Here is a 13,636-nt window from a genome sequence, read left to right as displayed (position 1 = left end):
GCGGACTCCGGCGGAGTGCTTGGCGGACTCCGGCGGACCTCTCTGCCGGATTTGAATCCGGCGGAGTCCGGCGGAGCTTGGACTCCGCTCGGAGTCCGCCGGACTCCAACAGAGTCTACTGACTTCCGACTTCCGACTTCCGACCCTCGGCTAAATTTATCACGTGACATACAACATAGCATTTTGCGATATTGTGGTCAGATGAAAAGGTCGCTAGTGATTAACCATTACCCTCACAATGTCAATAGAGTACAACTCTAGTCCTAACTTTGACCCTATAATGTATAAACGTTGACCCTAACCCTCCACCAAACCGCCAGCAGCGAAATTCAAATATCAATGTCATTGACTGGTCACGTGACCAAAACAATTTTTGTCATATTATCTCGATCTCATATAGGGAAGCGTTTTTAGTTTTACCCTACACGTTTGACGTTGCATGTGGCGTCATTCGGCCGGATCCCAGTAAGCAAAAATACGTCGACCATCACAGGACGACGCCAGCACTCTCTACGCTCGTCGAGCTCCGATCGTCATGTGACGAAGTAAGGACGAAGCCTGAGGTCCTCAGGTAACATCGACCACCGATTGAAAATTCAGAGATTTTTTGACATAAAGGTCAAATGTAAAACTAAAATCTTGATGTTAATTGATTGACGACGTCAATTTTTGAGCACAGCCAACAGCGCGAGCGCATGCGGAAAAGGACCGCGTAGCTACTGCTAGTCAAGATGTTGATAAATATTTGACTTGTGGCGCGATGTGTTGCTCTAACTATAGCCCTCTCGCTTGCAGTAGCGCGCGACCGCCGGAGGCGGAAATGACCTGGTTAGCTAGGTAAACGCGATGTGCCTTGTAGGATGAAATCCCACTAGCTGACGCCACTCGCAGCTGTGCTGCTTACTGGGCCGCGCTCAGCCTGTCATTCCGCCTAATCTCTATATGTTTATGAACATAATAGCCTGAGGTCCCCAGGTAACTGTGCTGCTCGCTGTACGTCAGCGATCGAAATTTATACGCGTATCACCCGTTAAGATGTGCCACCCGACGTGCCACACAATTTTTCTCGTTGCTCGTCGCACGGCGACGAACAACGAAGCTCGTTGCGACGCGCAATGAGCTGCCAGGCTAGGACATCGTCCTGGTCCAACAAATTTTGGCGAGCGATTTTCTCCAAACATTTAATGAGGGCGCCGACTTCCACTTTGGCTAGGTTTCTTGTTACCCAGCGCGCGTTCCTTAATGGGATGAGGTAAAATTAGATAAAAAGAATCCACTGACTTGGCCAGAGTGCTTTCATAAAACTTTATTACTAATACTAGCTTGGCGTTGTAGGATTATATACTTTAATTTCGGATCGAGTGAAGCGAGCTAGTGATACACATTACTTTGATTAAACTAGACTAGGGCAAGTGTTTACTGTCTAAATCATGCCCCATTCTATTGAGGCAGCTTGAACCCAGGAAACTTTATTCCACTATGACGTTAACAATGTTCATTGTTCATGCATAGTGCATAGTGCATACGGAGTATTTTAAAGTCACCGTTTTTTGTGTGGACGAAATATCAAGGAAGTTATAATAAACATATTTCATATAAAATATAAATTCGATACCTCAAATTATTTGTTATATAGTAGTGTTGAAAGTATAAAATAATATAAAACATCCGCATCCATACTATACAAACTGGTAGATTCGTGTAGTGTTATTGAGTCTCATGATTTGATAGTTCTTTTATTCAAATTTTTGATTGTTTTTGAATAGACTCAGTGAAGACAGATTCTAATGGAAATAAATAGCTGAATAACGTATCGACATTTCTACGTCTTACTCATATTCTAAAATAGTATTAATTCAATTATAACGATCAATATGTACGACGAAATTTATTTCAAACAAAGTAAAATAGTATTTAACGAAATCAGAGTTATATATTAATGCCTTCCGAAATAGCTTTTCATGCCTTCCGAAATAGCTTTTTTCATAGATCTATGCTGAAATGGAATAGTCTACCAGTATGTATCCGGCAGTCAGAGCGGATTTCTACTTTTAAGGCCAAAGTGATCAAGTACCTCTGGGCTGCCGATACAGTCTGGCCAGATTAGCTCATCAGTCTTATGAGTCTCAGAAATTTGTTTTTGTTGGTTACAATTCTGTCCGTCCAATTTCCTATCTGCTTGTCCTTTTCTTTTTTCTTTATCAGTTGTGACGGAATTGTAATGAACAAAATCCTTATAATTATTTATGGGCTCTTACTAATTCGCTCGCCCAAAAATTTCACGTGACTTTTGTTTTTATGGTTTTGCAGCCGTACAAAACGGTTTTACATAAACCCTAATCCCGGGCGAGCGATTTAGTAGGAGCGGCGCAAGGTTTCTCCGTGTATAATATAGTAGTATACAATATGGCCCCGCTGTATCACCTAAAAGTTAGGCACCATTTACCCAATTTCCTTATATGGTAATGTCACATAATCAAAAATAATTTGTCGGCCGGGTGGTGTAGTGGTAACACAATTGCCTCCCAAGCAGAAGACCCAGGTTCGAATCCGGTCGAGAGCCAGTCGATCAGTTACCAAGCTATGATTTGGTATAGCTTCGGCTGGTTATATTCACTCTGTGACTGGTAGGACTAGCCCCTACTTATACTGCTAGTATAGCGCTTACACACAGTGACTTAGGGTTACCGTAGGGGAGATTTTTATCAGTGTAACGGTGAAATTATTATATTATTTAGATATCATAAATAAACTTTATGAGAAATAAGACAAACCGTTTGAAACTTAAAAAATCATACACATTTAAAAATACAATGTCAATCGTCAGCAATTTTCAGTACTTAAGACTTTGTACGATCATGTCACATTTCTTAACGACTGATTTCAATAAGGGAATATTCTCATTTATAAGTTTACAAAGGATTAAGAGATTATCAGTTTTTAGTACAAGATTGAAAATTAATTGTTCTTTGTTTGATAATATAGAATCCAACTGTAATCCACTTGTTTGAAAGTAATTATCTAGCATCACGAAAAAATCAGTCTTCAATTCATAACTTGAAAAAAGATCAAAGCAGTCATCCTCTTGGCAGGCTTGGTTCTTTAAATGTTTCTCAATTGACCGCAGAGTCTTGGTTAGCATATTAGAGCCAGCTTTAAGTCTTGTCATTTTTCGTCTGCGCTTTACACGTGGATGATCATTGCTACTATATGAGGAACTTTCATCGTCTGTACTTTCATTGAGGTCATTGTCTTCATTTATTGATTCATTGTCACTTGAGTAATCCTTTGTAGAATCATCATCTTTATCTTCATCCATGCTATCATCAGTGTCGGTAGGATATTCATCGTCCATACTATCACCTGAATTTTGTATTGCAAGATTGCATAGGGTGTAAAAAACAATATTAAACAGCTTGACAGTGTAACATTATTTTCAGATTTTCATGTTGTTTTTAAAACTTCGAATTTATTGAATTAAATTACCTGTCTTCGATAAGGAGTTCATCTCGTGTTTCTGATCATTCTTGTTTCCAGAGTTGTTTGTTGTAATGGACTCATCATCAGACACATTTTTATTCTCATAGATGTCATTCTTACGATGGAAGCTATATCGATGACTGGCTAGACTGCGTGAACTAGCAAATGTTTTATCGCATAATTCACAGAAATTGCTCATGATGATTCCAATCAAAGTGTCAGAGCAGCAAAATTGATGCGTATGCTAGGGGCACAAAGTGGAAATGATGCTGATTCTATTGTATTTATACACAATTTTGGAAATTTCAATTTTTAGATGTAACTTTTTGCAATCATATAATGAAGCAATATACAGCTGACGCTGCAACATGTAGGAATACTTCCCAGTGGGGAACGCACCAGACAGGAGAAGGGGAATAAAGTCAAATTCTACATCAACTAGTCAGACGGAGAGTATCATTATGTATCATATGTATCATTTTAGTTATCATTATATCATTTCAGCTATCATTATATCATTTTAGATATCATTATATCATTTTAGATATCATTATGTATCATTGTGTATCATTTTAGATATCATTTTAGATATCATTTTAGATATCATTTTAGATATCATTATGTATCATTTTAGATATCATTATGTATCATTATGTATCATTATGTATCATTTTAGATATCATTTTAGATATCATTATGTATCATTATATATCATTATGTATCATTTTAGATATCATTATGTATCATTGTGTATCATTTTAGATATCATTATGTATCATTGTGTATCATTTTAGATATCATTATGTATCATTGTGTATCATTATGTATCATTTTAGATATCATTATGTATCATTATGTATCATTTTAGATATCATTGGGTATCATTTTAGATAACATTGGGTACCATTTCAGATAACATTATGTATCATTATGTATCATTTTAGATATCATTAAGTATTATTGGGTATCATTTTAGATATCATTAAGTATTATTGGGTATCATTTTAGATATCATTATGTATCATTATGTATCATTATCATTTTAGATATCATTATGTATCATTATGTATCATTTTAGATATCATTATGTATCATTGTGTATCATTTTAGATATCATTGGGTATCATTTAAAGATACCATTTTTAGATATCATTTTAGATATCATTATGTATCATTATGTATCATTTTAGATATCATTATGTATCATGATATATCATTATGTATCATTATGTATCATTATGTATCATTATGTATCATTATGTATCATTTTAAATATCATCATGTATCATTGTGTATCATTTTAGATATCATTTTAGATATCATTTAGATATCATTTTAGATATCATTATGTATCATTTTGTATCATTTTGTATCATTTTAGATATCATTGTGTATCATTATGTATCATTTTAGATATCATTATTATCATTATGTATCATTATTTATCATTTTAGATATCATTATGTATCATTATGTATCATTTTAGATATCATTATATATCATTGTGTATCATTTTAGATATAATTATGTATCATTAATCATTATGTATCATTTTAGATATCATTATGTTACATTATGTATCATTTTAGATATCATTTTAGATATCATTTTAGATATCATTATGTATCATTATTCATTATGTATCATTATGTATCATTTTAGATATCATTATGTATCATTGTGTAAAATTATGTATCATTATGTATCATTATGTATCATTATGTATCATTATGTATCATTATGTATCATTATGTATCATTATGTATCTTTATGTATCATTATGTATCATTATGTATCATTTCAGATATCATTGCATGTCATTTAAGGCATCATTATTTAGTTTTTATATCATTATGTATCATATCGTTTTTGAAATTTAAAGAAAAAATTTATTATTACAAATTCTATTGTAATTTATTCATGATTTTTATGGTTCTACTGATTTGATGAGGCGATTATAGGTAATTTGGAATACAATCAAGACACATAAATTCAAAAATGTGACAAATGAAAATTTTTTACAACAATTGGTAATGTTATTAAGATTCAAAAAGTCAGTATCAAAAATATTTGAATTATTCATTACATTTTTCCGTAATCAGACATGAAAAACAAATCAAATCAAATGTTCTAAATCAGAAAATCAATTTTTAAATAGTTGTTTATGTCCATAACTTAATGTACTGATTCCATCGTCTAATATAAACTTTTTGTCGTCGAATCCTGATAGTCCACGCTTTTGCACAACAATACTATAAATTTTATTGCCAAAAGTGCGAATTGTTTGAGACTTTGTTATTGTAGTGCATTGAGTGTTCAAAACTCTTCTATAGTCTTCGTGGCGGATCTTTCTTTGGGCTGTTTTAGAGATCCCTTTTGCAGTCACCGAATGACCGATGGAACAAGATGATGTGCAATCATGAGCTTTTTCACACTTGAACAACAGCTTTTTGGTTACGACCGAGTACATTTTAGGCTTTAATGCAATAACTTCGTTGATTATTTCAGTCGGCTTTTCATCAGAGAACTTCCCTGGAACTTTTTTGTTTGCAGGGTCATGAAATCTTGCCAGCGGTGTACCGTTTAGATAGCCAGACAAATCCATTAGGTTCCGCATTCTGTACAAATCTTCATATCCATCCCTGGTGAAAACACCATAGATGAAGCTGTCGGTATCACTAAGGATAAGTTTGATGTCGTTTCCATATTTTGGTTTGAGAACATCATACCAGAACTCCCCCATGATGTTTTTCGCATTTTCCAATACAATAAATCCACAAGCTATGGGTTTGTTCAGGACTAAATTGCGTTTTACTGATTGTACAACAGTTGTTTGGTCATCCAGCATGTGAAAACCAATGAACTGTGGTTTAGAAGTAAGACGTTTTGCAGATTTTTGATCTTTCACTATCTCAACATTTGTGCGATTTCTGAGACTTTCAATAAACTTTCCGTAAATGGAGTTATTGGCAAGCTTAAAGAAGTCTTTCTCAAAATCCGATTGTGCATTTTGTCTTTTTGTGGAGTTGAATTCAATGTACGGAGTCACAAAATCTGTTTGGTCTGCGGCTAAAACCCGATGAATCTTTTCAACTTCAAGCCCTTTGTTGACGCATAACTGGAGGGTTTTCAGGGAGCATACGAAATGTTTCTTATCTTTCAAATCAGGAACAAGTTTGCGTGAGGCCTTAAACTTTTCACTGTGTAGTTCCAGAAACTTTTTGTTGAAGGGTGATAATTGATGTTCTTCAATCATTTTGCTCTCCACAGCGAGGGGGTAATCATTGTGGTAGTCATGAAGAAACGCTGGATAGTGCAGATCAATTTCCAAAATATAGCATGTTTCCCCTTCTGGGTCTATCTTGGAAGTGTCAAGTAGATCTATTTCATCCCTGTCTAGCCATCTAAAATTCTTATATGGCAACTTGTACGACATTGACTTTCCATAAAGGTTATTTGCATCCACATAATGGATGAACGATGTAGGCTTTGTTGTGTCATGGTCGTCCAAATAAGGGTTGTTGGCTTTGAAATGACGATGGTTAACCGTAGTGACTCCTCCTCGCAGATTCTTCTCAATGAAGGTGTACATGTCAATGTCAGTCATGTACTCGATATTCACATTTGTCATCTTCAGCATCGCATCCCAAGAAAATCCTGGCAAACTCATATAGTGACAACAGTCTAGGCCATAGTAGTCCAAGCAAAGTTTTCTAAAACTCTCAAATACATCACATAATATGAGAGCATCTGTTTTTACATAAATCTCCATGTAATCGAGCAAAGATTGACAGTTCATGGTTTTGTAGACATCTTGAGCTCGAGTGTAGTCAGCATCTGAGATGTCTTCTTCCCTCAGTTTACTGTAAAACGCTTGCTTGGGTGGTAGGTTCTTCTCCGAAAAAACTGAGAAAGATGAAGCATAGTCATAGAAATATACGCCTTTTTCTGACAAAAGTTCGTAGTTTTCTGGGAACTCTTCTTTTAATTGCTTGAACTTTTCGACACCTGACTTTTTCATATTTGATGCCAATCTATCAAGGGAAGTAGAAAGAAATGCAAAGCTGTCCAAGAAAATAAAGTTGTCAGTAAAAACAGCTTTGAACTTTTCAAGTGTCTCAGGGATTACATCCAATCTCTCGACTCGTTTTGTCAAATCTAGTAGGAAGAGGTTGAGATCATATCCTTTTAGGTTATGTGCAAATGCTGGAACTTTTTTAGTTCTGTTGAAATAGTTTATGTTGCAGGAATTGCATGCTGCACCTCTGAAGTTATTCTTTTTCTGCAAGTGGTCATGATCTCGAACTGGGTAATTTTTTTCAGATTCCCAGTTCAATTTTCTGTTACAAATGTGACAGATTGTTGCACTCTTAAACTTCACTTCATCCTCGGGCGTCATATCTATTGAATGTTGGTTCTTTTCATAGCATTTCATCATTTTATCATGTATGTTAGCTAGCTGTGATATGAATTCTTCAGTCACAACATTTGGATTTTCATGGCTAAAAGTGATCACTTCCGAGTTGTATTCCGAAAACTCTGACACAGTAACGATGCAAAAGCTGCAAGGTACATGTTTTTGATACTTTTCTGTGTAGCTCGAGGTATCTTTTTTACTGCAGGTACTGTAAGGTACAGTTAGACATTCAAAATCAAAGTAAACTGTAAACAGTTTTTTGTCTTGCTTATGTAATGCCTTAAACTCAATGACTCCTGGATCCGGCATCTTGACTAACTGATTAATTCCTTGTTTACAGTTTTGGTAGTGAGTCTCATGGTTCTGTGAAGATACAAAACCATGCATACATTTTCGGCAGTAAAACGTCGTGTGATGATGCTTAGTGCGATGTCTCATGAATGCGTTAAAATCTTTGATCAGTAAATAATGAGCAAATCCTTCATTTTCCAAGTAGAGTAGGTCAACTGGTTCGCCAATTTCACTGCCATGTTTTAACGGCAAAACACATTCTTCCTCAACACACCACTGGAAAACAGAAATTGAGACCTTATTCAACTCCTCAACTTTTGCTATATCTTTGATCTTTACTGGGAATTGAACCGTACCCATATTTATCTTCCCGATGTGAGACAGATACTTTGTGTGTCTATCAATATTGAAGCCTGTTGCAGGATAGAGCTTTGCCAAAAGGCAATACAAGAAGCATTTATTGTCTGAGGACTTAATGTTTAGAACTGATCTCATTTTACTTAGCTTCTCCGGAATGGAAACGTTGCCTGAAGCAGAAAGTGGAGAGTATTTTGCAATTTCGATATGTGCCCATTGCAATTCGTCAAAAATCCAACCACTTCCCAATCTTTCGTAGGTGTCAATTCCATGCCGAATATAGCTCTTAGCACGTGACAGAAAGTCATCAACATTGTCTCCTAGTAGTAAGGGTTCACAAATTGACCTGAAAACCTTTTCAGATTGTCCCTCTTCTCCATTGACATGCTTGTGGAATGATAGGGAAATGACTAGCTGTGCTTTAACAGGATGTGACTGTAAAATTTGGATAATCTTTTGCTTAGCTGCAGAGCATGACTCCAAAAGAATTGTATCATAATCTGAACTTTTCGCAATGCTGAGATCAAAGGACTTAAAGTACCCCGAAACTGAACTACAGTGCTCATCATTGTCCAGATGTTCATGAATCCCAGAGAAGCGATTGCATAAAGATTCGTCGATCTGAGAGCGACACAGAAGCTCATGCCTTGCCAATTTGTCCGAGCGAAACAACTTTTTACAGCTGTTGCAGGTTTCTTTGCTGTTGTGTGTCGGAAGATGATGTTTTAGATTATCAGCCCTCATCCTCTTGAAACATACCGGACACTCTTCAACTTGATGTTTGCCATGTTGGCTTTTTGCTGAAAATCTTCTCTTCATTTCTGTTGAGAGCACAGAAAATCAAACGTAACGAAAAATGCAGTTTGAGAAATGAGCTGATGAAGGTCTCACTCCCCTTATATAGCCCACTTCAGAAAAATCAACTATTACTGAAAAGATCAAGTGTAAATCAGGATTTTGTCCTTGACCAGTTCAAAAACAGCAAAGAGAGCAGGTAAAATCAAACGTAACGAAAAGTGCAGTTTGAGAAATGAGCTGATGAAGGTCTCACTCCCCTTATATAGCCGACTTCAGAAAAATCAACTATTACTGAAAAGATCAAGTGTAAATCAGGATTTTGTCCTTGACCGGTTCAAAAACAGCAAAGAGAGCAGGTAAAATCAAACGTAACGAAAAGTGCAGTTTGAGAAATGAGCTGATGAAGGTCTCACTCCCCTTATATAGCCGACTTCAGAAAAATCAACTATTACTGAAAAGATCAAGTGTAAATCAGGATTTTGTACTTGATCACATCAAAATCGCAGGGAGAGCATGTAAAATCAAACGTAACGAAAAGTGCAGTTTGAGTAATGAGCTTACGAAGGTCTCACTCCCCTTATATAGCCCACTTTAGAAAAATCTACTATTACTGAAAGTGTCAAGTGTAAATCAGGATTTTGTACTTGAATCAGAATTTTGTACTATAACAAAATGTATGCAATTGACGAACAATAATTATCCTATAAACAAATTATTAAAAAAAGCTCGCTCAATTACTGACAGTGCTTAACATTTGCAATTGACTTGGTACTAGTTCAAACTACATGCATCTTACATTACTCAGTTAGATTAATGGTCATACTGCAGTGCAAGGCTATTAGATTGTAAGCCGGGTTCGAATTCGCCTATATCTTTATATATTGATCACTGCCTACTACATCTTACATTTCTCAATTTAGTGGGAGTTCCCACATACATTTGGATGGAGAGAACGCTCTCCTAATTCCGGTTTTTCACGGGAGTCAACCCCGAACTGCGATATAGCTGACTCATGGCACTGGAGATAGACTAAGATCTCTCTAACCGAGCCGTCAACATCAGCCTTATCACAGTGAATTTTGATTGCTTTTTTTTGAGTTTTGTAAGAGTGGCTTGACACAGATTTGAACACTGGATGTTCCGATTAACTGTCTGATAATTACAGGTGTACGCCACAGAGGGGCCCAAATTGATTCAATTACAGTGATATTTAAAAACATATATTGCAATGTTATTATGGTGTATCATGTTACCAATGAATTTGGTGCCTTTCCTAATAACAATTATGACGTGTACATTGCACAGTTATGTTTTCACCTACTGTACACTCTTGTAACTGTCATAACCATTAGCAGTTATGTAATAATATCTTGTTGCATAGAGGAATATTGCTGCATCTATTGTTTTAGGCTGAGTTAATTAGTTGAATCTGGTTAGATCGATGGTAGCCAGCGGATTTCATTTAATTTCATCATTACACTGATAAAAATCTCCCCCACCCTAAGTCACTCTATCCTTTGTAAACTTATAAATGAGAATATTCCCTTATTGAAATCAGTCGTTAAGAAATGTGACATGATCGTACAAAGTCTTAAGTACTGAAAATTGCTGACGATTGACATTGTATTTTTAAATGTGTATGATTTTTTAAGTTTCAAACGGTTTGTCTTATTTCTCATAAAGTTTATTTATGATATCTAAATAATATAATAATTTCACCGTTACACTGATAAAAATCTCCCCTACGGTAACCCTAAGTCACTGTGTGTAAGCGCTATACTAGCAGTAGGGGGGGGGGGCTAGTCCTACCAGTCACAGAGTGAATATAACCAGCCGAAGCTGTACCAAATCATAACTTGGTAACTGATCGACTGGCTCCCGACCGGATTCGAACCTGGGTCTTCTGCTTGGGAGGCAATTGTGTTACCACTACACCACCCGGCCGACAAATTATTTTTGATTATGTGACATTACCATATAAGGAAATTGGGTAAATGGTGCCTAACTTTTAGGTGATACAGCGGGGCCATATTGTATACTACTTAATATGTTCTGTTATTAATTTTCCGGTTTCGTATTGTTTTCTAAGTGTTGTATGAAAGTATGAACTCTCTCTACAGTCCAAACAGACCGCAATGAGTGCAATCCCCCCAATAAGCTAACTCACAAAATCATCATTTTCATAGGAATTAGGAATTAGCTTCCCTTAGTGATTGTAGAACGTATATTATAGGACGTGATTTGCATGAAGACTAAACGCTTATGACAACAGCTGCGTGGTACTGATAACACGGGTTGCTCCCAAATTGATTTACACGATAAAGTCCTTAACGTCCTCGGTGCAGGACAAAACCTTGTAACTTGTAGTCACTATAGTCATAGATCATAACTGTTTCAGCGAAACAGGAAATTACACACGTAGATACATTACCATCAATTATTCAAATTTTAAAAATCCGTCGCGTTTACTTTGTTTCCCTCAGACCCCTCTGCAGACCCAAGTAGTATACATAATGGTACTTATACCCCACCTAAAAATGGCGCACCTGTATTTGTGTGTAATTACGTAATTTAACCCTAATTTGTGGTAATTTTTGCTAATCTTAATTGCTAATTGTATACACTAACCCTAATTGGGAGTGTTTACTCCTCATTAACATTTTGCTAATGTGGGGAGATCATACTATTACACTGAGGCTAACCCTAGATAACAATTATATAGTGTACACTTTAACTTGAACACTGCGTATGTTGCATGAGAAAGTATATACAATAGTTATTGTCAGAAGCTTTTAAGCACACCTGTTCATATTATATAAAGGAGCAAGTGCTGGGGGAGCATTTTGCACATCTAATCACAACCTTTATATACTTTCTAATGAAAAAGTCATTTTTTGTAATACGGGAGTATCATGTAAGTGTTAACTTGTGACACACAGAAAGTTTTTTCTTATAACCTTTTAGCTTTCTAATAAGGACTGATGTTGAACTCTGGGGATATTTCTAAGTTGTCAGACCGTGAACTAAGAGAGAAGTTAATACCTAAACCTGGATCTAGTACTGAGACTCCGAGGAAAGTATACAAGGTGCAATTATTTAACCTAAAGCTCGATTTTCTGGATCAGGATTAAGTTGAATACTGACCCATGATTGCATCTGTATGGATACTCAAAGTCACAACACCTGTTGATGTGACAAAAGAATCAGCCAGTTTTGATGAGTTGCACTTGAAATATCTTATCGATCAATTTGACACATCTGACCGAATGAATTATTATTATTGTGTGTCAACAGTATGACATAGTACACAGCATGCAGTATAGGAGAGCAGCAAATTAATCAATCGTGTTAATATGAGTGAACATTATTTTAAATAATGTGTTAAGATCAGTAAAACAGTAAATTTCTCAACCCCCAATAAATCGGCTATATAAGGAACTCATAAACAGGATCATTTCCTAATTAACGCGCTACGATACGCTTCATTGTTTTTTAGAGCTTATTAACTTTTGTGACATCGCGTAAAACAAAACAAAAAAAAAGGTCCTATATAAGGGGGGACTCTATACAGTTTAAGTCACTTCACGTTTGACTAGTAACGTTATGTCAAAGATGGTGTACTCCCACAAATGTAACCATTGTTACAAGTCTTTTAAAACTTCACGAAGCTTGGCGTCACACAAATACAAATTTCATTCTGACACACGTTCAGTTAATAAAGACCGCAGAAATCTTGATAATTTTTCTATCAATAGTGATATTGAATCAGTCTCTGTAACAAGTGAGACATCAGTTTCATTAGCTCTACGTGAATTGAAAGATCTCATGAAAATTGTACAACAAAGAAACGACAAACAAGAGGACAAATTGAGGGAATTGGATGCTAAGATATTCTCGCTGGAGTATAGTAAACGTGATGATCTTCCTACACCAATGAATTACAATCACGACAACACCAATGAGATAAAGTGGGAGACTAAAAGACAATCTGAACGAATAGGAGATCTTGAAAGAAAAATAAAAAGATTAGAGCAATCTTGTGAAGATGAAATGGATCAATCGTTTGTCAAAACAGTGGAGGATGCAACCAACGTTCAGCAATTATTCCAAAGCAATGACGTGGGAGCAATCCAGAAACAAATAGTATCTCTAAAGAATGGAGTTCTTTTACTTCTTGACAATTTTGATCATAGTCCTGAAATAGAAAACCTGTTGCGACGAATATATGATGCTTCATTTAAAGAGGCTCAAGAAATCGTGCACAAAAATTTCTTTGCTCTACAAAAAGCTTTT

The 13,636-nt window shown here is 35.8% G+C and overlaps 2 protein-coding genes across 2 annotated transcripts in view; both read right to left on the bottom strand.

The window, feature by feature from the left end:
• The window catches only part of LOC134817954 (uncharacterized), a 94,334-nt gene extending 92,690 nt beyond the window's left edge, over positions 1–1,644 (bottom strand). The window contains exon 1 of the mRNA XM_063827338.1: positions 1,616–1,644. The gene's annotated coding sequence lies outside the window, so the exon portion shown is untranslated. The remainder of the gene's footprint in view (positions 1–1,615) is intronic.
• A 1,189-nt stretch (positions 1,645–2,833) lies between these two features.
• Positions 2,834–7,879, bottom strand: LOC134818099 (uncharacterized). Its single transcript, XM_063827516.1, has 4 exons — positions 6,105–7,879; positions 3,487–3,629; positions 3,220–3,363; positions 2,834–2,877 (listed from the first exon to the last, which is right to left on the bottom strand). Exons 1-4 carry the CDS (start codon positions 7,877–7,879, stop codon positions 2,834–2,836), a joined length of 2,106 nt encoding a protein of 701 aa, XP_063683586.1.
• Between the last annotated feature and the right edge of the window lie 5,757 nt (positions 7,880–13,636).

Source organism: Bolinopsis microptera, chromosome 7, assembly GCF_026151205.1.
Source record: "Bolinopsis microptera isolate Bmic1 chromosome 7, MBARI_Bmic_1.0, whole genome shotgun sequence".
In the NCBI taxonomy this organism is placed as follows: domain Eukaryota; kingdom Metazoa; phylum Ctenophora; class Tentaculata; order Lobata; family Bolinopsidae; genus Bolinopsis; species Bolinopsis microptera.
Note: the sequence above shows the minus strand (reverse complement) of the source record. Positions and strands in the feature narration are given on the sequence as shown.